This window comes from Pseudorasbora parva, chromosome 13 (genome assembly GCF_024679245.1).
Source record: "Pseudorasbora parva isolate DD20220531a chromosome 13, ASM2467924v1, whole genome shotgun sequence".
Taxonomy (NCBI): Eukaryota; Metazoa; Chordata; class Actinopteri; order Cypriniformes; family Gobionidae; genus Pseudorasbora; species Pseudorasbora parva.
Window position 1 is genome coordinate 20,686,933 of NC_090184.1, and position 25,105 is coordinate 20,712,037.

Here is a 25,105-nt window from a genome sequence, read left to right on the forward strand (position 1 = left end):
AGAGAAAGCTCTTATTGAAATGAGCTTGATACTCTTTACTCTTTACTGCCACTTTCGAATTAATGCATTCTTGCTGACCCCAAACTTTTGAAAAGTGTGTACTAAAATCAATAACATGACATGTGTGTTCAATACTTGTGAGATTTGAGAATTTTGCCTGATTGATTAAAAAAACCGGCTCATATGGGTAATTTACACGTGAACTGAACTGGCTTGTCTGCAACAGACAAGGACTTAATAGTATTGTCTAAGTCTTTCACAATAATTTTAGCCTGCAAGCTCAGAACAAAATTTATGCTGTATTTTAGTAATATTTTCTGCATGGCAGAAGAATGTGGATGTTCAACAACCATTAGGAACCAAACACCCTGAAAGACTTTCAGCTCCAGATCCATCTTGACCCTCTTTCTCTATAACTTGTGTAATTGTTTGCTTCATGAAGCTATCAAACTGTCATAGTGCCAGAAGGCAACAGGAAATGAAACAGGAAGCAAACACGAAGAGCTATGAAATGTTCTCCAAAGGAAAAAAAAAAAGAGAGAATGTGGGAACACAAGAGGCCAACCGATAAGGAAGTTATGAAACAATGAGCAACCACATCACTGTTGAATGAATGAGCTCTTAAAGTTCACCTCAGGATCTCTTTTTTGGTCTAGAAAAGACCAGACACGTCATTCTGGACCGTTAGGGCATAGAGTGAATTATCAATCCACTAAGTCATACGCCTGTGGCCGTTTCAAAGTAGAAGCTCTAATCGTTTAATGTGCTTCAATGTTTTAAACTGGAAGTTTGGACTGAAACATGCAGAATCTCCCCTGAAAAATATGATTTGGCAAAAGGTCCAATGAGTTTAGGTGACAAAACGGGGGAGGAAAACCTTTGGTGGTCTTTAAGCAATGCTTCAGATGCCAAAAAAGATAAAAAGCAAACGTTTGACGCATATTCAAAGTAAACAAAAATGAACCAAACCAAAAGAATAATGGAAATTAGGTTGATTCTGATCAATGCCAACCACCACAAGCGTGCACTAGGCCACAGACGTAAGGGGGTGGGAATGGGGCGGGGCGCAGGAGGGGTAGAAGAAGGGTGGAGAGATGGAAAGGCTTTGGGTGGATTGGTAAAGAACAGGAAGGATGGGAAGGGGAGGGAAGGTGGCGTTAACGGCCCAAAGGTCCCAGAGCGTCTTACCATCACAGGTGCCGTTGGTCGCAAGCGCACCAGTCTCTGGCATCGCCGCATCACAAGAAATTTGATGCATGATTATCGCGTTTATGAAGTTGGCCGCTGTCATGGTGGTCTTACCGAGTGCTCGAAGTTCGTGTTCCTGTATGGACATCACTTTGTTTTGAGTCTTTTCCCTACTTGACGCGCTGCTGACGCCGTCCCCGCCGCGGGACGGGATGGAACTGCCGCTGTTGCTTTCGGGAGTCAGCAAGGGGTGCCCTCGATTTGTCGACAGCCCAAGGTGGGTACCAGGGGCCTGGCTGTATGGGTATGCCCCACCGGGACTAGCCAGCTTGGGGTCAGACTTGGAGGAGGATGAGAGGTCCTGATGTTTGGACAGACCTCCTCGACCATGGCTTTTGACCCCATCTCTGCTTGAGTCTTTAGCGTTCTGGTCTGTACCAGATGGGTAACCTTCGTTGGGCAAACCAGACCTCTGGAGGTGCCCACTGAAGCCTTGATAGCGAGCAGAACCTGGTGGCCTAAAGAAAGTTAAAGAAAAACAAATTGAAACCAGCTTCATCATCATCATCTTCATCACCTATCTCGCTAGATTGGCCATCCACAGTATGAGGGGTGAAGACTCACCGCAGCACAGAGGGACTATTGTGCTCAGAGTTGGTAAGGCTCTTTGAGCTGGTGTTGTGCAGGACACTGGGTCTCTGCTGCAGGCTTTCCTGGGGACGGGGGGAGAGTGGGGACGACTGGTGACTGTATGGATGAGAAGGGGGACGAGAACTGCTGCTGCCGCCCATCTGTTCTGGTGCTCCTGTTTGGACACAGTGTTTTGACTTTTAGCATTAATGGTCTACATATTTATTGACTATTGATCCTCCATACTAATTAAATTATAACTACAGCTGCAAATCAGTGTTGTTAACTACAACTAAAACTTTTCGGGTAGTTGGGTTTAGCTGAAAAAAATCTGAAATAAAATACAAATAAATAAATAATAATAAAAAATAGTATAATAATAATAATAATTATTATTATCATTATTATAGCAATGAATGATATAGTAATTATAGAAATAATAATAAATATTTTAACAGTAAAAAAAGGTGTAAATAAATAAAAAATCTGCCAAAATACAGTGCCTTGCGAAAGTATTCGGCCCCCTTGAACTTTGCGACCTTTTGCCACATTTCAGGTTTCAAACAAAGATATAAAACTGTAATTTTTTGGTGAAGAATCAACAACAAGTGGGACACAATCATGAAGTGGAATTAAATTTATTGGATATTTCAAACTTTTTTAACAAATCAAAAACTGAAAAATTGGCTGTGCAAAATTATTCGGCCCCCTTAAGTTAATACTTTTGTAAGTTTAGGTGCGTCTCTATCACCTTTTGCTGCGATTACAGCTGTAAGTCGCTTGGGGTATGTCTCTATAAGTTTTGCACATCGAGAGACTGAAATATTTCCCCTTTCCTCCATGCAGAACAGCTCGAGCTCAGTGAGGTTGGATGGAGAGCGTTTGTGAACAGCAGTTTTCAGTTCTTTCCACAGATTCTCGATTGGATTCAGGTCTGGACTTTGACTTGGCCATTGGATCATGGTCTTGTTGGAAGACAAATCTCCATCCCAGTCTCAGGTCTTTTGCAGACTCCATCAGGTTTTCTTCCAGAATGGTCCTGTATTTGGCTCCATCCATCTTCCCATCAATTGTAACCATCTTCCCCTGTTCCTGCTGAAGAAAAGCAGGCCCAAACCATGATGCTGCCACCACCATGTTTGACAGTGGGGATGGTGTGTTCAGGGTGATGAGCTGTGTTGCTTTTACGCCAAACATAACGTTTTGCATTGCTGCTAAAAAGTTCAATTTTGGTTTCATCTGACCAGAGCACCTTCTTTCACATGTTTGGTGTCTCCCAGGTGGCTTGTGGCAAACTTTAAACAACACTTTTTATGGATATCTTTAAGAAATGGCTTTCTTCTTGCCACTCTTCCATAAAGGCCAGATTTGTGCAGTATAAGACTGATTGTTGTCCTATGGACAGAGTCTCCCACCTCAGCTGTAGATCTCTGCAGTTCATCCAGAGTGATCATGGGCCTCTTGGCTGCATCTCTGATCAGTCTTCTCCTTGTATGATCTGAAAGTTTATTCGCAGATTCGTAGTGGTCTGATACTCCTTCCATTTCAATATTATCGCTTGCACAGTGCTCCTTGGGATGTTTAAAGCTTGGGAAATCTTTTTGTATCCAAATACGGCTGATGCCTGGTGTGTTCCTTGTTCTTCATGATGCTCTCTGCGCTTTTAACGGACCTCTGAGACTATCACAGTGCAGGTGCATTTATACAGAGACTTGATTACACACAGGTGGATTCTATTTATCATCATTTATTATCAACATTGGATCATTCAGAGATCCTCACTGAACTTCTGGAGAGAGTTTGCTGCACTGAAAATAAAGGGGCCGAATAATTTTGCACACCCAATTTTTCAGTTTTTGATTTGTTAAAAAAGTTTGAAATATCCAATACATTTCTTTCCACTTCATGATTGTGTCCCACTTGTTGTTGATTCTTCACAAAAAATTACAGTTTTATATCTATGTTTGAAGCCTGAAATGTGGCAAAAGGTTGCAAAATTCAAGGGGGCCGAATACTTTTGCAAGGCACTGTATGTATTACAATTAATCCCATATATAAATATTTGCTGAGAAAACCCCCAAATGCAAACAATACATAACACGTAACAACATAAGATATAATGAAAGCATTAAACATATTCCAAAAAGTGGCTTTTCACATTCAAAATAAAAGGTGATGAGGATGCTCACCTGGCCTCCATATAGGAGCATGCTCCACGTTACCATGACCGAGGGACTTGTCTCTTTCTCTATCTCGATCTTTCTCACGCTCTCTCTCTCGGTCTCGCTCCCTGTCCCTCTCTCGCTCTCTCTCACGATCCCTCTCTCTTTCACGCTCTCTTTCTCTCTCCCTCTCTCGTTCTCTTTCTCTCTCTGAGGACGTCGAACTGCCTTGAATCTTGCTCATGTGAGAGGCTCCTACTGTTAAGACAGAATAAAAATATAAAGTGAAGTCAATAGCACTTTAAAAAAAATATATATTTTAAATCACCATGTGGTGTATTTGAACAAGTGTGCTGATCTCTACCTGGTGAGATTGGAGAGGTGTTGTAGGCTCCGCTGGGAAAAGCTGGAGAGGTTCCTGGCATGTATGTGAGACGATCCATAGGAGATGCAGATGTTCCTGCAAATTAAAAAAAAAATGAATGTGCCTCAGACATATGTTAAAAAACATGCAATATTTAATGACTGCCTATATTTACATATCAGCCATATTTCTGTATTCAGCTAAATTACTCCACCAGGTAACTGACATACAGGGTATATGCAGGAATCCTGAAGTTAATTTCAATACCTTTTTAAGACTTTTTAAAGACCTTCTCAAAATATTTTAAGACCTTATCGGACTTCAAGTTCTAATCGGCAACAAACCATCAATAAACAGTTGTAGTAGAATGTAGAATTAAAATCTCTATCGTAGGCCAATTTTGTATTGTTTATATTGCATATCTGTTTTGCAACGTATGGAGGGCGACACATTACCTAACTGCGCTTTTCGCAAAATTTGTGACGTCACCCGTCGTGCACCAGGGATGGAAATTAACTTTTTACCAGCCACTTTTTTGTTTTTAACTGACAATGTGTAACTGCATGCGAAAATTAAGCTCTACAATACTTAAGCAGTTTATTTAATCTCAAGTCTCAATGAAATACTGACATTTTATCTTTCTCTCTTATACACACACAAAACATGAACTGATATACATTTCATTAAATGAGTAGGGCTCTATGTGCTCTTTTTATTTTACCTGGATGTGGCATTTGGATGATTCGTGGTCTTTTATGGCTTCCAGTTTTATGGTTTTTAGTCCCAACAATAAAACTATTAGTTTTGGCATCTTCTGAAGCGTCTTGACGACATACCGAGCAGAACATTGTCAGTTGGGATGCACCGAAATCAAAATTCTTGGCCGAAACCAATAAAGAAGAAACCAAGGCCGAAAACCAAAACACCAAAAGAAATTATGACAATTCTAAGTACCATTGCATTTATGGCTAATGCTATGACTGTGTAAATTTACTAAAAGTCAAGGCATGCGATTGCATAAATTAATATTAAAGTTTCAAATAATAAATCAATTACAAATTATGCAAATATTTATTTAGCAGATTGCCACAATGCACAGTATAAAATAAAATAAAATTTTTTTTTTTAACTTGACCTCACTCATGTGTACATTAAATAATAATGCACAGGCCTACTGGACTGCAGAAAGGTACAGTAATTGAATAAAGTAATCAAATGTAAAATAACTGCATATTTAACTGTTTAAATGAAAGATTAATCCTAATTAAACTTACAAAAGCTATTCAATCAAGAGCAGTGAGTGATGCCCTTATCTTTTGTTTGACATTAAACAGACAGCAGTAAAGGCTACTGCCCCTTTAAGACCTAATGGAAGGATATGCGTCGCTTTCTTGACTCTATACAGTTCACTTGAGGCATATACAGACCATGTCTGCTAGGATACTCATCAAGATGGACATGTTGACATACTTCTTGTGTGAGTTTGTCCGTTTAAGTGCAAGAATTGAAAGAGAACTCAATATGTACGCGCTGTGAGATGAGTGTGCGCTCTCGGATGATGCACAGAGACAGATCTCACAGCGCGCGCGAGTCTTCATTGGCGTCTTCACGCGGGGGATTACGGGGAAAGCGACTGGTCATATGCGAACACACGGCAGCACTCGCATGCATTGAACAAAGTTTACAAAGAGGTGAACCAGTATGCTCGGTAGATGAAGTCGAGTTTACCCTTTTTTTAATTTCCTTCTCTGGGGCTTCTCGCTCCGAGCCGATCTCAGACTGAGCACCGTGTTGTTTTTTAATACTTATTGGGATGAATTTAAATATATTCATGAATACTTTTTGGAGTCAAATTCTTTTGACAAAGCTTGAACAAAATGTAATACCTCATGAAATCGTGATTAAGACTTTTTAATACCTTTTAAGGGTCTTAATTTTCCCAAAATGGATTTATCAACTTTAAATACTTTTTAAGACCCCGCAGACACCCTGATATAGGAACAGTTGAAAAAAGTGATAATTCCCAATTGTTTACTCATGCAATTCTCAGTGAATTAATTACTTAAATTAATTTCTTCAGAGGACTTAGAATATAGATTTTTTTTTTTGAGGACCTCTCACCTCTGGGTGTAGGTGAGAAGCCTAAGTTGAGGGACTGTTCTCGAGGGGTGAGGCCTCTGAGCAGGTCAGGTCTCTGAGCAGCCATGGCGGGCCACTGGTGCATCTGTTGGGAAGTAATGTAGTCATTGAAGAGTGTTTGTCGGTTCTCCAAGGCTGCTGTTTCAGGGAAACCTCTGATCAGATAGGGTGGATAGGGGTGAGGGTAGCCAGGAGCGGGGGCCAGATGACGGGGCAGGTAATATGCTGCTGTGGAGACAATAAACAGAAAGTCAAACAGAGACAATAAATTACACACATGATACATTCAAATTAAATTCAAATACACTATCATTCATAGGCTTGGGATCAGTAAGATGTTTTGTTAAAGTCTCTTTTGCTTTAATTATCTTTTGCTCTCTTTTTGACTAATTTGATTGAAAATACAGTAAAAGAATATTACAATTTAAAAAATAACTGTTCATTAATTCTTAACACATATTAAGAGTTATTCGGCCTATTTGGTTCTTCAGAATTCTTTTTTTATTATTATTGTTATTAATGGGGTCATGAACTGGTTTTTAAAAAAATGTATACTGTTGCCTGAGGTAAACTTATGACATTTATGTGTTTTTTACATTAAAAACATAACGAATAAGTAAAAGGTTATTTTCCTCCCTGGTTTTGAGCCTCTCTCATGCATGGAACACTCGTTTTCATGGGCATGCCACACTGAAGACTTGGAAGTAAACGCCTACTGCTATGATCGGATAAGCTTTGAATATTATAATGAGTTTCAGCTCCCCTGTGAGTACACGTGACGAATTGTTTTGAAATTGTGTGGAAAAATGGCAATGGGAATGATTCGCCCACAGGGCTCGCAAAATGGTTAAGGCGGTGTTTCACCACACTCGTGATGCCACAGCTTGGCACATACTGAGATATGGCCTAGTATCAAAAAGCTTTTCTTTGACTAACAAGCACATTTTCAGCTCCAACACGAATACGATTTTATCACAATTAACTTTTATATATCAAAGGCTTAATGAAAAGTCTCAATTCATGACCCCTTTAATGTTTAAAACATTTGACCAAATGAATGCATTTTTGCTGAATAAAAGTATTAATTTCATTAAAAGAAAACTTACTAATCCCAAACTTTTGCATGATAGCATATATGTAAAACAAATTAATTAGGAAAAAAAAGGGAAATTCCAAATAAATTTAAAAGGTGCCCTAGAATGAGTTGAAACAATACGTTACATTTTTCTCTGATATCTACATAGAGGGTACGTGACTTATATAAGGGCAAAAGATGTCCAGATACAGTTTTACAGGTCAATTTACAACTCTATAAATTGTCCCTAGGATGTAATGCTCTGTTTTTGCCTTATTTGTAAGGGTCATGAATATTAATGTTGAGCTCTGCTCTGATTTATTTCAGCAGCTCACACAATTTCAGTTGTTCAGCGAACCTGACCGTCTTGACAGAACACAGACCGACTGAATGACACTTCAAGTAGAACATCTCAAAATCGAGATGGCTAAATTGCAGCTTACTTGTTACTTGTTTATTGAAATGGGCCGAGCAAACGAACAATTTTGAATTAAATTATTGCGGAATCCGATTATAATAAACATCAACCATGACTGTTGACATTTTTTATCTGTGGGAAGGATATGAAAAGTCCTCACGTCCCCTGTGCAGCCTTGAACATGACATTTGTGTCCATGAGCTGCCGGTTTTGCTATCCTCGTGTGACGCTTGTTTATCTGATGATTCGGCTGTGCAGTTCCGACTGGACATATGGAAATGTTAGGGGCGTACATATTAAAGGGGGGGGGTGAAATGCTGTTTCATGCATACTGATCTTTTTACACTGTTAAAGACTTGGAATCCCATACTAAACATGGACAAAGTTTCAAAAGTTAAGGTGGACGTTTGATGGGAGTATCTCTTTGTCAAAAATACTACTTCCGGTTAGTCATAAGTTTCGGCAAGTTTTTTTCGATCATGGGTCCACTTGACGTTAATAGGTCGGAATTTCCTTGTATGGGCCGTATGGGCAATTCTACCGGAAGAGCATGAGAGAGAGAGAGGGAGAGTGCGAAAGCAACAGGCTACACCCATCAATGCGCTGGCTCGTAGGCTGCGCTGCACAGGGGATGTGACTTCAAGAAATTAACAATGTCACCAAAAAAGTGCGTTTTTGGTTGCCAGACCAAGACAGCCCTGTACAGATTGTCAAAAAACCCCGCGTTAAGGCAACAGTGGATGGAATTTGCTTTTCCGGATCAGCAACTGAGTTGCGCGAAGGTTCTGTTCGCTGCATTTCGGTGCAAACTGTTTCATAAACAAGGCCCAGTTCGACGCCGGATTTTCCGATCGCCTAATGCTGAATGATGGAGCAGTCCCAACAATAAAGGTCCCAACGTTAGAACCGCAGGCGGTGAGTATGACTGCTTCAAATGTCTGTTTTTTTGCCTATGCCCATCAAGTAGCCCAAACATGATCACGTATAGTTATGGAGCATGCGATGTGTAGTGCGTGTACATTTTAGTTGTACGTTTAGCTGGCCACTATATGTGTAACTTTATGTTTGTGTATTGTAAAAGCACTCCAAACAACAATACACAAAGAGTGGGGAAAAATGATATACTAAATAAGCGCACTTCTTCATTCAAATGCGCTACTATTCCATGTCTTTCTATGTAAACATTAGCCTGCCGTGCAAAAGCAGTCCGCTTACTACAATTGTCTACACAAACCACGCGTAAACACACACACACACACACACACACACACACACACACGTGCAAAACTGCACTTCCCACATGTACACCTTCAAAGAAAAAAAATACGACGATATAATTTAAGTATAAATATGTAAATAACACAAGCCGCTAAGCATATTATATAGTTAGTGTATAACTTGTACCACATAGAGACGTCCTGCTCTTGTCGTTTTTGCTGCTGCTCCTGTTCAACTTCAGCCTCTGGGTCTGATTCCCGGATCATAGATGTATGGCTGTATCTGATTAAAAGCCATTTTTTATTTTGAATAAAGTTTTTTCCCGCTGTTAGGGATGACACAGCTTTACGACGCACTCAACACAATAACAGCGGCGTGCACTCGTCATTATTTAGCTCCGCTCACACGATACGCCCCCACCCGTTCGGCTTTTTCCGGAAAGACTCGGAATAGCGCATCTTTCTTATATAATTATTAAAGAAATAAAGACTTTTCGGAGATATGAAGGATGCAATGCTACTCTATAGGTACTCAAGATTGACATGACACTGACTGAAAGTGAGTGTTTCACCCCCCCTTTAATGATCCCAGCGATTGCGCCACAGATGCCATTATGTTGATAATCACTTATTTTTCCATGGTGTTTTTCATGCACAAGATTTACATAAGAAGTAGAAGGCAATTGTGTTTGAGACTCACAGTACTCTTATCATTTCACTATGGCAATGGTTAATTCCATTTTTCATTCTAGGGCACCCTTAAGAAAAGGTAAATGATGCAATCTGTTTTCCACAGTACACTTTTTTTTACCCACAAAAAAAAAAAAAAATTGCTAAATTTTAAATGTGTGCAATACCTGGGTCAATCGGGATGCCCCTGGGCAGAGTTGCAGGGTCAAATGGTAGAGGTATCTGGCCACGGTACATATCTGTTCCGAGCCCCTGCAGAATCCTCTCGTAGGCCAAAGACGCAGTGTGCTCACCCACTGTTAGTGGAGACTTAGTGGAGCTCATCTCTCGAGGGCTGGGAGTGGCCTTTCTCTCCTGCTGCTGTCCCTTACTAGAGCCTAACACACAGAGCAACAATTTTTAAAACCTCATAAAACTCACACAGCTTCTGAATGCCATTGACTGATAGAACATGATACCTTCATGTGCACGCTGTGAGGTTTCTCTGCTGGACAGTGGAGAGGCTCTGTGCGAGGGTGGAGGATAGCCAGACCTTTTGTGATCTTCATAACCCACTGGACTGTGGTGGGGTCTGCTGCTCTGCTCTCCACTCATGGCCAGTGGAGAGGCACGGGACAGAGAGCTGGGGGTGCTGACCACAGCACTGGGTCGGGATTTACTCCCCTCTTCATAGCGGGCCCTGTCAGACCCTCTGTGCTCAGGCCTGAGCTCTAGATGAGGGGGCATTCCGGAGTAAGGCCGAGGAGAGCTGGCAATAATGGAGCGCACGTCATGCCGCTTGGATGAGCCGGTAGGCTCTTGTTTCATAGGGGTACCCTGTAGAGTATACATTCAGTGAGCATTTGGTAAATTACATTTTTTAAATGTTTAAGAGGTAAAATGTTTTGCTAACATCAATACCAAGATACCAAAGCCAAACTTTTCACTCCAAACCTAATATGATATAAACGTTGCAATAAAAATGTAGTACTTTTACAGTATTTACATTAATTTATAATTATATGTGAGATAATCACCACAAAAAGTAAAAACATGTCAGAATTACAAGTCACCTGGGTGATTGAGCCCTCTTTGGGCTTGCCTATCACAACCCCCTCAGGAGGGATGAGGTGGATGGAGCGTCCTGCCTCTTTGACGGTGGGCACCATACTTTCATGAGAGCGTGATTTAAGAGAATCAGTGGGATGACCAGGGCCGCGGGGTGATGGAGAGCCCTCTCTTTTCATCTGTTTAACCTCCCGACGCTGACAGTCATCCCGTGGGATTCCTGAGAGAGAAAGAGAGGGAAAATAATGACCACCTCAAGGTAAAGGTGATCAGTCAAGGTTGTGGCTTGTGTTTCAGAGATAATGCTGACCTTGGGATATGGATCCACGGATGTGGTGTAGATGAGGACTATCGCGCTCATGAGGCATTGCTCGACTGATCAAGCCTGCAGCAGAAAGAAAAGGCAGGTGAAGGAATTTAAACTGGAAAAAGGAGAATCAGTAAAACTCCATGTCCGTGATTGATAAAAAAATTTTTTTTTTAAAGCATGTTGTCCTTGCCTTCAGCAGCAGATAGTGAGTCTCTGATGGGTGGCGCACGAGGATTGCCAACGTCCATCATCTCGTAGGTCCTCTTCAGCCCAGCCATGTCCCCACGAACTTCTTCCTTGGAATTTGGACCACCTGTGTGATCAAACACAAACAATAGTAAGAGAAAGTTCTGCCTTTATCACTTAAGTTATGAGCATTTACATGCTTGTTTACACTTACGGTCAAAGGAAAGGATGTGTCCACTGATGCCCTCGTAGACCACGTGCCCTTTAGAAGGAGTGTCTTCTCTGCTTCTCTCTCTGTTGGGGCTGTCCTCAGAGATTAGACGTGTTATTGTGCCCTTATATAATACATCTGCAGGAGTGCCCTGAAAGAGATGAAAAAAATAATTAACTTTGTTTAAAGTCATCATAAAATAAAACGAAACTTGCGATCTCTTCTTCCATTTTAATTTCCAAAATAGACAATGTATATCCAAGTGAGAAAACTTCTCTAACAAGGTGGGTGGAGGACTTGATTTTGATGGGAAGGGATGGTTGTTGCTTGCTAACTTCTGCAATCATTTTAATGCGAGGTTACTGGAAGGGAGGGATTATTTCCCAGCCCTCAAATCAAGGGGAGGGGAAGTTAATGTTTTTCGATTAAATATTATGAAAGCACATTTATTTTATTTAAAATGTTCATTTATAACAAACACAGCAATATAGAAGTATATATAAAAGTATTCTATAAAAGTGTCCAATTTTGATTTCACAGTGACTTTAAAGCCCACATGCAGGGGGCATTAAAAACAATAATCAGCAGAAAAAAGTTGAACAGAAAGTATTTTCTTTAGCAAAACGAGAAGTTTAACTTTTAGTGTATTTTTGACATGCAATAATTAATTGTTTACCATACAATTGAGGAAATTTACTCAGATAGCAACTGCGGTCAATTTCAATCTGATGCAGTCTTTAAATGTATACTTAGTAATAAGCATAAATATTTGTTAAAATATTTTCTCTAATTATAATGTGTACAAACAACAAGTAAAAATACTACAATGCAGCACATAGGAGGGTAAATCCCAATTTATACTTCTAAGTGTACGCAATACACGCGGTGCTGCACGTGTAGCCTGCAACCTACCGTAATGTGCACCTCTCCAAAAATGTAACAATGCATTAATTCTACGTGGAACACAGGCGCTGTGATTGGTCTGCTATAACCCCTCTCTCAGGGGTACACATGCTCCCTCCACATGTGTAACTGCACGTAGACGTGGACAAGGATGCAGAAGTATAATTTAAAAAAATCAAAGAGTAGCCCACAGCTTAGAGGCTATGGCGCAGGTCCGACACAGAAGTTAAAAGCAGCCTTTAGACTTCCTCAAGTCAGCCCTGGTTTGACCCTTATGTTATGAGGTCATAGAGCACTTTTTTACAGTTTTTTTAAAACTGTATTTTTAGGTTACAATACTGAACAACATAAATTTTGCGCAAATTTGTTGCGAAGAAATCACAGCAGATAAAACTTTTTTTAAAAGTTTGATCTTTAATTGAAAATGTGGATGATGTTTCAGCTATATGCATACTAGTTAAAAATACCAGATTTCATACAGCTGCATATGACTACCTGTATCAGATAGACAAAGGCTCTTTATCTCCCAAATAAATCTGCCAATGACTCTTCCGTTTAACTCAGAGCTTATCTCTGTACGAAGATTTGACCTCTGATTAAATGCTCGCCCCTACAAAATTCTGATTTGCTTGATCATGTAATATATGTCACAGTAGGGTCAGTTGGCACACTGAGTGTGTGTTTGAGTGTTCAGTAACATCAGGCTGCAATTAGACATTTAAACACATTAATAAAAAGAGAGAACGGGATTGGACGCCTTGTACCTGTTGTTATGGCAACTGATTACCAGTTATTGCATAATATGATGCGCTATGGATGTGACGCAAATTGTCTGTTCCATTTGTTTGTTAAACAGCCATTTAACTGAGCTGATTGTTCACTGTAATGTGTGTAAAATTTCATTTAATTGGTTGTGAACACATTTTTGATTAGTTAATGAAATTTAACTTTTCAGTGCCACCTTTCTCTCTCAAAATAATTACAGAGAGGGAAGCTTCCTACCTGAGTGATAGAACCTCCTCTATATGATATGGAAGGTTCTTGGTGCACACGTGTGCCAGGGATGCCCTTTGTGATGCTGCCACCCTGAACAGCTGGCATGGAGCCTGTGTGAGAGAGAGAGAGAGTTAATAATGTTTTCAATCCATTCGTGGTATGAGCCCTGTTTCTGGATCTTAATCTCTTTAATCTAAGACTGAATTGAGGGATGATGATTTGTCCCAAACTCACCCCTCGATGCAGCACTGTCCTGTGTGGAAAGATTCTCAGCCTGAGAGGAAGCAACGCTACGTGGAGACAACTGCTCCTGTTTAACCACTGGAAACCCTCCTGAGGAGACAGCAAGAGACATTGTATATAGAAAATGGATAGCTGATGTATGATCACACTCACGACTCACACTCACCCATTTTCCTCTGGTCCATCCAGGAGAGAGGCAAGGATCCTGGTGCTGGGATTTTCCCGTGGTCAGAGCCATGAGATGGGTTGTGCAATTGCACTGGAGTACCCTGCAATACAAAACAACATTACCACCAGCGTAATTAGGCTGCATGTACATATTAAAATGCTATTAAAACACTTGAATGTACTGTACATATTATTGATGATCGGTCCCAGTAATACCATATCAAAAGAATATTAGTACTGTGAGAGATTAAGTGCTGCTCTTACCTGTGTGATAGAGCCGCCAGGTTTGGCAGAGGAGATGAGAGGAGGGGGTTCTGGGATATGAAGAGGCCGCACTGCAGCCATTCTCTCCTGTGGCTGAAGAGTGGGAGCCAATGCTGAAAGAGAGTGATTTAAACATTTATATGGTGACCTGTATACACATATGAATAATATATACATATTAATAATAGATATATATATATACACCTAAAGGATTATTAGGAACACCATACTAATACTGTTTGACCCCCTTTCGCCTTCAGAACTGCCTTAATTCTACGTGGCATTGATTCCACAAGGTGCTGAAAGCATTCTTTAGAAATGTTGGCCCATATTGATAGGATAGCATCTTGCAGTTGATAGAGATTTGTGGGATGCACATCCAGGGCACGAAACTCCCGTTCCACCACATCCCAAAGATGCTTTATTAGGTTGAGATATGATGACTGTGAGGGCCATTTTAGTACAGTGAACTCATTGTCATGTTAAAGAAACTAATTTGAAATGATTTGAGCTTTGTGACATGGTGCATTATCCTGCTGTAAGTAGCCATCAGATTACCATACTATTAATAACTAATATTCAATGGAAATTAATAAGTTATTTTTTTTAATATATTCACATATTTTAGTTTATATCATTTTATTATATTATAATTGTATTCATATTCATATTTGATTTATTATAGAATATTATCTGATAAAAATAAATTAAACAAATTTTGGGACAGGTCAATATTTTCTTACAGGGATTGTAGTGTATCAGCTGTTCATGGTTGAATTTGGCCATGTCTCTGGGTGAGAGCTGGTACGGTGACATCACTGGACGGCCTAGACCTACAGCCCGAATGTCATCAGCCCCCGGAATCTTTTTACCGTCCGCAAGAGGAGAGAACGCCCGGGATTTATCTGCACACATGGACAGAAATGTACAAAGATGACTGTCAAACGGATGATTACTGAATAGCAGTTTATGTTACTCTTTTTGGCGAAGGTGAAAATGGCAGCTCAAATCATCACAACCCCTGCGTCAAAAGCAGCAAATCTCCAGTGTGAAAACACACAGATAGCAGTTATTCAGTTATTCCACTCATCATAAGGCTCATCAACACTCTGTAAGCTGGAATCTGCGAGCGTAGCGGCATGCAAACATATCTGCGAATCATTCACACTCCCAGAAAAAAAACACGCTTGATTAGAGTCTGATCTAACATTGTGTGAGTATGCGCGTGTGGTGTGTAAACCTACGTAATCCATGTAGCAGAGCCTGAAGCCATCTCTCGTTCCACTCCAGCTCTGCAGGGACAGACACACTGCAGCTCATCACATGGCCATGACCCAAGACTCTCTTTCTCTCCAAGTACTCAAAATGAGTTTTGTGACTTAACTTAGTGCTGAGTGCCCCCATTAAATAACACCACAACAATCGTGGCTTAATGAAGTGAAATTTCACTGTTGAAGACTCCTATTCATGGCGTGTAGTGATACTAAGATTATGAGATAATCCCACCCTTTCCAGAAAAAAAATGACTTTCCCTCTCTGTCCTCATCCATTTAACTTATTTTTAAAGAGCTTCTCTTCTAATTCAAGTTTAATCTCTGAAATTAAACTCTGTAAAAAAAATAGGCTCACAATGATGTTTTTTGTTATGGTAGATATTAAAAATCTAGACTGTCAAAGGGATGCATTTAAATAGAGAAGGTACAGAAAACAAGCGTTTAAGAAAACGATCACTCACTGTCAGTCTGAAAATATTGGTTTATTTTAAATTAAGAGATTTATTTAGCAAAAAAAGAGCTGCTGACTGCACATTATCCCATGTGTTTTGCTTATTCCCCAAAAAATAAATAACAGGACATGAAATATTAAATCGGGTTTACACTATTTTTCTTTGAAAGAGGCCACAGTGATACAAGAGACATAAAAACAAGCACAGCTTTAGTGGAAATTATACAAAACATGTGAGACAGCAGAATGCTGCAACATTTTTTTTGGACTCAAGGCAATGTAATAAAAAGAAGTAGTTCCTGTTGGACATACAACTTATCTCTGCTCATACCAATATGGTCACAAATAAATTGTGCATCCTTCATTTTGTGTGTTTCGGAGAGTAAAGACTAGCAATATTATTTATAGGTCAAAACATTTCAAAAATATTTTGGTTTTCAATTTCTGTTTAGTTTAGATGGTTCATAAACAGCGCAAGTTTGTTTAAATTGTAAGATAAAAAAATGTATACATTGACAATATTTTATTGCAACTAAACAAGATTGTTGTGTTTAGGTGTGGTCACATTAACAAAATTTCAGCAAGATTTTACAGGCAAAAAAGATGATGGTCTATGGTCAATAGTATAGCGATGTATGCAGCACAGCTCAAACTTTTAAACCAAGCCTTGTTTTTATGGTTAACACAGCAAATCCTGACGACCAATGACCAACTGTTGCGAAGTCTGCTTGGGGAATTATTTTGCTCTCATGTGAAATTCCAGATCATAGCATGGATTCCTATTGAAATGGCTGAATTTGACAATGTAAAACAAAGTCAAATTTGCACACCAGCCTGTTACCAAGGCAGCATTCATTTCAGATCTGTATGTGTCAGGTAACAAGGTAAACTGCTGTTGCTGGGTAATCACTGCCTGTCTGTCTAGATGGTCGGGTCTTGACTAATTACACCATCTTTTGTTTACTATATTTACTAGGGTAGGTTATTGACAATTTCATTTTTTTCACAATTTGATTCAATTTCGATTCACAAGCTTGCAATTCGGTTTGATTCAATATTGATTATTTTGGATATATATATATATATAAATAATCAGGTACAATACATGGCAAAATTTCTAATGGAGATAACTAATGCTGTAAACTATGGGAGTCAGTTGTAGCCTACTATACTACCTTACTATAATATTAAAGGTAAAAATGTACTGATTTGTATACAAACACTTAAAATACACTCAATGATGTTTTTTTTATATTATAATAATAATAATAGTAATAATAATAATAAAGTTATATGAAATATAAACATTTAAATGGTGGCTGTCATAAAAATGCCCCAGATTTATTCAAACATGCATTAAATATTTTAGAACATTAAAAATTATAATGAATATGTATCTAATAGGGTGTATATATTTAGCAAAATGCTCCTTTCAGAATTTTTCAAGCTGACTAATGAGTTAATGGACATTGAATAGTTTTTCTGAGGTAAATGTGACAAAATGACATTGTTTAAATTAAACAATTCCATGTGACGATACGGATTTCGGTAAGCTTTACTCCTGTCTTTTAACACACTTTCAGATGCAAATTCATGCTCATTATTACGCGCTGTAACTGGTATTATAGCGGAAGAGAAGATCAGTTCATGTGTGCTCTGCGCTGCTGCTTCTCTTGAGCTGAGCTGCTCCAGAGCGGTCTCACGTCACAGCGCCAAAACTGTATTTATGTTTTTGAATTTCTGAATAAAATGGACGTAATTAGAAATCTGAGACTTTGTTTAATATCAATAGTAACAAAGCACAAACTCATTGTGATTTATAGTTTTGGAGGCACGCTACAATGTTCCATTCATTCATCAACTGAAAACAGGATGACTAATCTTTTTAATCAATTTAAAAATCAATATCAGTTCACAAAAATAAGAAATTGATCAAAATTGAGAAATCCTTTTTTTTTTTTTTACCAAGCCCAAATATTTACAACCAACATTCTTCACAGCACTCAAATACAACAACCGTACTGCTCACATGTGCACAGACACACACATCATCATAAATTGCGTAACTGGTGGGGTAGAAACAAGCAACCGAGGAAAACGATGGTGGTTGTGAAAGCTGAGGAGAGAAACGGAGTGAAGGAACAGATGAAAGGATAATGTGAGCAGCTTACCCTCTCTCTCTCTGTCAGAGACACCAGGGCTGCGAGTCCTGACCCGTGGGCTGCTGGAGTCCCCGCCCCCTGGATAATGCTGAGATTTGGTTGGCTGTGACTGCTGCTGTTTGGCCTCTTGGGAGGATTCATGTGCCATGGTGATCTGCTGCTGGTACAACGCAAGAGCATGGGGCATAGCCTGCTGCTTCCCTAGCAACCCAGGCCGGTTATCACGTCCTGCAACTGACACCTCTGGCATCTACACACAGGGATACAAAATGGTTATTATAAACCATTTCACAAGACATGTTCATGTTTCTAATCTGCTATATCATGCAAAACTGAATTAACAGGAAGAGTTTTTGTCTGCTGTCATTAAGAAAAAAGCCCTGTTTGCAACATCACAACTATAAGAACATCAAAATGACTGCTAGGGGTTTGCAATGGACTCTTAGGGACGAAACAGTAGGTGGCAGCAAGTCATTGTCTTAAAGGGTGACTCATTGGGTGCGTTTACATGCACACTAGTAAACTGATAACTCAAAAAAGTCAGCTAATTGAAATAACCAGTTTTCCCCGTTTACATGCACACCAGTAAACTGACCATGCAAGTAAACCACGTTTACATGACTTTATTAATAAACCGGGTTATTTCATTGTAGTAAAAATAATGTTCGTATCTATCTCTGAGTATTCCAAATGTTACGTTAGTTGTGACGTTAAATAAAGCTTGTCAGCGGGAGATTTACGGCTCTTATTATCCCTCATGTAGTTCCAGATGCAGCGTTCTGACTAACCCTCTTCTACTTATGCTGCATGAAAAGAGAACACCTCTTTACAGTTTTCTGGGTCTTAAACGAGTCTGTGTTTGTGATATATGTCCTTATTTCATGCAAAACGCTAGCTCGCTCTGTCTGGATGCATTTAAATCTGCTCTAAGTTTGCGTTTTTGTCACCTATCACACATGCGCACTTCAATAAGCAGAAAAAATTGGTTAATGCGTTTACATGCAGCGTGAAATCGGGGTAAGAGGCAAAAAACTACCTGTCCCAACCGGTTTATGCTTACGCCATTTATGACATTACTCCGATAAAAGAAAATGGGTTACCGCGTTTACACGACCATGTTCATGGTCGGCTTATTAGGCATAATCGGCTTAAGAACATGCATGTAAACGCACCCATTGAGTCATTTATTCAACCGATTCATTCAAACGGCTGATTAATTCAGAAACTAAGCAGGTGATTGTCTTTATGAAAGGGGGATGAATTATTAACTCACCTGATAAAAATTTACAAATAAAAAGTAAAAAAAACACCACTGTGTTGCTCTGAGACATGATTCTGCTGTGGCTTTGTTTGGAATTATTTTCATTGCCAAAATAGACAATATTGCATCTAAAATGTAACTCACAATATTAACTTGTATATTGAACTGTTGTATAAAAATGAGGGCTAGCTAACCCCAAGCAAACAGCACTTTTGCTTCTGTAATATTGCTTAACAACATAATAGGATATAATTGCAAGACAAAAAATGTTAATGGACTAAATCACACAGCAAAATTGTTCAATATAAAGGTGTATAAACTCATAATACATTATGAGTTGCTAAACAGAGTATGACTTTGTTTTGGCAAAGTGAGCGACATTCTCGATAATGTGAGGTCACGCATTGTTAAAGCAAGTAACTGTACAGGTAACAATTACAAAATTAGGTAACAATAGAGGTAACTGACATGCAATCTTAAATGGACCGCAACATGTAGAGCTCATGGGAAAAATATATCCCTTTAAAAAAAACGAATAAAGAAGAGAGGCAAAATACGAAGTCCTCTTAAAACAGTGTCAATATCAATATCTTTTTCTAGACCTCTCTTCTCGCCAGAGCTCAGTCCGTTCAGCCTGCTGTTAGCTCATCATGAGTGTCTGAATAACTAAGCAAAGGTGGAAAACCAGCATCTCATGGGAATAAAAACAGCCCTAGTAACCATGGCAACATGGAGAGAAGATGCTAATCTGTGTAATCTGGCCAGATATGGCAGTTGTTAACAAAAACCTCATGAAATTTAAACCACAATTGACAGAACATGAATAACGGAAGGAGTAAAGCAGATGAATGTTGGCATACTCACTATGGGAGGTATGGCGGCCGCTCTCTGCTTGAGCTGTTTGAGGTCCAGTGGTTTTTGAACAGGAGAAGAGATCACTCCATCATGGGCGAAATTTAACAAACTCGGCCTAGGAGACGTCATTGTGTTGAGAGTGAGAAGAGCAGAGAAGTGTTATTGCTTAATATGGTCAGAGCTTCATTCGCTCTTATTTACCGTCTTTGTAAACAGCCCATTAATGCCACAAAACCACAAACACACACATTTAATCATCATCCCACCACACATAAACAAATATAGACTTTCCACATGCAATCGTATGGAAATGTAAAATGCAAAATACACAAAAGATAGCCAGACAGACACACACACACACACTTCTCGCTCTGTTATGTTTGGCAAGCTCACAGGGTAATGTTTCCCCTGACTCAGCCAACATATACAGTGTTTGCTGTCATGGAAAAAAATAGAGTCCTACAGGACAAATCAACAATCCCAGCCTCCTTAACCACAAAGCACACCAGACCCCACCCAAGCAACCAATCAACGCTCACTGTCAAACACACACACACGCTCACCTGTTCTTTTCTGAGCTCTCAGTTTCTTCCACCTCATCAGCGCTGCATGTGGCACTGGAGTCGCTGTCGTGAGCTCCACTCTTTCCTCCGTGCTCTTTCTTCTTGACCTCTTTCTTGCCTTCCTCCACCTCTAGGGCAGGAGGCTTCTTATCTTCTCCTGCCACCTCCTTACCACCTTCCCCTGGTTCAGTTTTCACTTCCTGATTTACTCCTCCCGGCTCCCCTTCTCCCCTCTCCACTTTTGACTTCTCATCCAGCCCCATCTCCACAGCTGCCATGTCCTTGTCCGTGGTAGATGAGGAGGAAGTAGCGTTGGGTGCAGATTTGGGCCTTGCCGAGCCCTCTTCTTTGACCTTACTGTCATCGGAGGAGCGTGGGGAAGGGAGGCTTTCAGTGTCTGAGCTGTTATTGGCTCCACCTGAAAAAAAATTGATGGAAGCATTGTAAGAGGGCAGAACATGGATGGCAGCTGATCTGTTGAGTGTGGTCTGAAAAGTTGTCAACCTTTTTGGTCAAATACCCTACCTTTCAAACGTTTGGGGTAGGTAAGATTTTTTTGTTTTATGTGGAAAGAAGTCTCACTAATGCTGCATTATTTGATCAAAAATACACACATACATACAGGGCTTGACATACATTTTTTTGCTCACCAGCCACTGTGGCTAGTGGTTTTCCAAAGTTACTAGCCACTCAGCATTTTCACTGGCCCCAATTTTGACATCAATACCACAGGGAAAATCTGCCAAATAGATATTTTAATATCTCATAATTTGGCAGAAGGTATATTAGGCTCCTGTCACTTTAAGATTTGACGCACAGATTCTTTATACCGATACACATGCGTGTTTACTTTACTTAAAACATAACTGACTCCGTGTATTTGACTGTTTAAGCGCAATAAGCAGTGAAAACACTCAATTTAGTACATGGCTTTATGTGAGATGATTAAAATCGATGTTTAGGGAGCCCGCATCCGGTATTTTTTTTGTGCAAAAGTATAAAGTGTAGTGTCAATAAAATCACTAATTTCAGTATTTATAATGTTATGAATTAAAAATTGAGTATTGTATCTCAAATCCCTTGGTATAATTTATAATTTACAGTAGGGGTGGGCGATATCTCGATATTTAAAATATATTGAGATATTTTTTCAGCTCGATATGGATTTGGACATATCGTATATATCGATATATTGTTTATATTTAATTCTGATTCCGCCACTTTGCTTGTTTGCCTTCTCTGTGTTGTGCTCGCGGAGCCTCGCGCGCCTCCCGCCTCTTGCTTTTGTTCCCCCTCCCCTCGCGTGTTGTCTCATTGAACACGGCTGCTTCCACAACCAGGTGATGATTAGTTATCATGTTGACAAGCGCGCACGTTGTTCAGGACTCAGTTTAGAGACCATGTTTTCCTTCTAACACAACTGCTTGCTAAAATTCATAAAGAAACATTAATGTTCATCATAGTTCAAAGCGCAAGTTTCACCCACAGTCAGGTGATTGACACTACTGGTGCGAGACGCGGTCGCAATCATGCCAGTTTATGATTCGTGTCTAACTGATCGCATAGTTTTCGGTTAAAATGTCAAAATGATCGCATATCATTTGAAAACATTTAAAAAGTATTGCAATATCATTACTATTATTATTTTGTTAGCTTTATCACGGGATTATGATGAATAGGTCTATTCACGTTTTAACCAAGAGGGAAAAACGCGACATCCCGGGTGTCCTGAGACACGCGGTGCTCTTCTGTCAGTTGTACTGTATCATATTATCATATACCTTCTGACATTCATATTTCGTTCTGTAACTGGAAAAGAAGTGAAATTCAGCTCATGTGTAGCCTACATGATCTGCATGATGAGTTTGAATTTTGTCAAACTCATGACAAACATCACTGTTTGAATTTTGATACAAATTTAACAGGAAATGGTGTTATGACAAAATCAGATTATTTATATCTCAGTCATGCATGCCCCCATCTTTCTGCAAAATGCTTACTGTTTACTTTAACTGTAAAAAAGGGAGTCTTTGATTCATCTTTTGAAAGCATGAAATAAATGAAAAGAAGGCAATATTATTTATTTTCTTTTACAGTTAAATTATTATTATTTATGTAATCAGGGAGTTTTTTTTTTCTTTTTCTTTTTTTAAATGTCGCAAAAGCACTTGACTACCTCTTTGCACTTCAATTTAAAAAAAAGTTTTTGTGGTATTTGGCATATTTGTTTTTGCTGTAGTTTTTAGGGGGTTATTTTTCCTGTAAAGATATCGAGATATATATCGTATATCGAGATATAGCAAAATATATTGAGATATATTTTTTGCTCCATATCGCCCAGCCCTAATTTACAGCAATAAACACACGACCTATTTTCGTCATTTTTATGGCTATGGCACTTTGACGATCATAATCTCATAATTAAATTTTGCGACTTTAGCAGGGGTTTCAGAGACCGGGTCACATATTTGAATTATACATATAAATACCAAATACCACTCCCAAAAAAGTTGGGGGGTTGTACAAAAAAGAAAACAAAAATACAACATACTCTTTTAAACAAAACAAAAATCATTAAACAGACACGACATAGAAGCACAAGTTAATATAACATATCTTTTAAAATGGAATGATTGCTTTTAAAAACAAATTATCCTAGGGCACAAAAGCTCTTAGACGAAAGAATCATTCTTATCTAAATCTAACATGTCCTTTGTCAAATCAAAAAGTAAACATAACTAGTAAATACACAGCAGGGGATTATGATAAGCTTCATTTTCCCACTGGCATAACAAACCCCAGCCGTTGAGTGTGCTCTCCCAGCTGGATGTAATTACACAATAACCATAACATAATAAGCACTTCCCTTGCTGGCTTTCTTTCACAAGCTTTGAACTGATAAATGTGGCTTCATGAAAGCTTACGAAACCCATTTATCGGCAAGCCACACCTGATTGCCAAACACACAGCACAAAGCGCTCATTTTATAGCTACATGATGGACTTGTGGAAGTACAACTCCAAAACTACATCAACAGCACAACACACACTTTGACACCCAGACAGTGTTATTCTAGTCACTTCATAAAATGCAGCTCTCCTGGAAAAGCAATTTGTGATTGCGCAGTGTTGCCTCTTTCTCAGAACTTGACAAAAGTAGGTCAGGGTTCTATCGGAGTGAGGTCATAGGTGAGTCTCGGTCACGTGTTCCTGATATTCTGAGAAAAGCACTCTGCTGTTTGATTCAAGCTGCTGTGGGACTTCCTGGCAACCGCAAAACCTCCGAGGTGTTTGGTTTCATTGTGACTCGTTCCATAGCAATGTTTGATAACAATTACCAAACTGCTAATTTGTTTCTCAGATGTTAACACGGAATTTCATTACTTCCATTACACAGTCAAAAAGTAATGTGCAACAAATGACTGTTTGAATGGACATTAATCTTTTTACAAGTTACTGCATGAAGAAGTGGCTGTGTGAGTCTCTATTTGTGTGTGTGTGTGTGTTTGTGTGTTCATACCCTCTCCATCCTCCTGAGCCTCTTCTTCATTGCCGCTGACTCCCGATCCCTCCATCTCCTCTTCCTCTGCAGCAGATGGAGCGCTGGCCTCCTCGTTCTGAAGAGCTTTACCTTTACGCCTGGCTTTACGCTCTCTCTCCTGCAAAAAAAACAACAACAACATGAAACCAATACCACTGACAATTATAAATAATTAATTCCACAGTCTCTAAGAAATGTGTCTGTAAAAAAGAACTGACTGATTTTATTTTATGCTGTTGCAGAATCTCATCCAGTTTCTGTCTCTTCTTGTAGTTAAAATAGAAGTTCTTGCACTGGGAGACGGTTTTGGAGCCCACCATCTTGGCAATGGCGGACCAGTTTCGGCCATACTGGAGCAGACCTATGGAGTTTAAGTAAGAGAAGGAACATTCTAGCTTTACTAATGCTAAAACAGAAAACCGAGCAATGAGTGATTGCCCTATCATCATAGTTATTTCTATGCATGAGAGACCATGTCATTGTCTGCACGATATAAAAGCTTTCTCACTTTTATTGATACAAGAGAATGAGAAAAGACCTTGTGAGGGAGACCAGTATACAATATACACTCACCTAAAAGATTATTTGGAACACCATACTAATAATGTGTTTGACCCCCTTTCGCCTTCAGAACTGTCTTAATTCTACATGGCATTGATTCAACAAGGTGCTGAAAGCATTCTTTAGAAATGTTGGCACATATTGATAGGATAGCATCTTGCAGTTGATGGGATGCACATCCAGGGCACGAAGCTCCCGTTCCACCACATCCCAAAGATGCTTTATTG

The 25,105-nt window shown here is 39.4% G+C and overlaps 1 protein-coding gene across 8 annotated transcripts in view; it reads right to left on the reverse strand.

Annotated features, from left to right (window-relative positions):
- Window positions 1–25,105, reverse strand: part of ncor2 (nuclear receptor corepressor 2) — a 168,177-nt gene that overhangs the window by 16,910 nt on the left and 126,162 nt on the right. For 2 of the 8 annotated variants that reach the window (XM_067413410.1, XM_067413407.1), the window contains 22 exons: window positions 24,536–24,678; window positions 24,297–24,435; window positions 20,778–21,195; window positions 20,224–20,329; window positions 18,108–18,348; window positions 15,456–15,503; window positions 14,955–15,116; window positions 14,212–14,324; window positions 13,946–14,048; window positions 13,771–13,869; window positions 13,543–13,646; window positions 11,641–11,788; window positions 11,431–11,553; window positions 11,241–11,315; window positions 10,936–11,150; window positions 10,342–10,699; window positions 10,051–10,260; window positions 6,466–6,708; window positions 4,345–4,440; window positions 4,008–4,238; window positions 1,813–1,993; window positions 1,189–1,706 (listed from right to left, as the gene is read on the reverse strand). In XM_067413410.1, the coding sequence (XP_067269511.1) occupies window positions 1,189–1,706; window positions 1,813–1,993; window positions 4,008–4,238; window positions 4,345–4,440; window positions 6,466–6,708; window positions 10,051–10,260; window positions 10,342–10,699; window positions 10,936–11,150; window positions 11,241–11,315; window positions 11,431–11,553; window positions 11,641–11,788; window positions 13,543–13,646; window positions 13,771–13,869; window positions 13,946–14,048; window positions 14,212–14,324; window positions 14,955–15,116; window positions 15,456–15,503; window positions 18,108–18,348; window positions 20,224–20,329; window positions 20,778–21,195; window positions 24,297–24,435; window positions 24,536–24,678 (4,074 nt within the window). Of the gene's footprint in view, window positions 1–1,188; window positions 1,707–1,812; window positions 1,994–4,007; window positions 4,239–4,344; window positions 4,441–6,465; window positions 6,712–10,050; window positions 10,261–10,341; window positions 10,700–10,935; window positions 11,151–11,240; window positions 11,316–11,430; window positions 11,554–11,640; window positions 11,789–13,542; window positions 13,647–13,770; window positions 13,870–13,945; window positions 14,049–14,211; window positions 14,325–14,954; window positions 15,117–15,455; window positions 15,504–18,107; window positions 18,349–20,223; window positions 20,330–20,777; window positions 21,196–24,296; window positions 24,436–24,535; window positions 24,679–25,105 lie in introns of all 8 variants that reach the window. The other 6 variants (XM_067413413.1, XM_067413412.1, XM_067413409.1 and 3 more) reach the window with 3 other exon arrangements.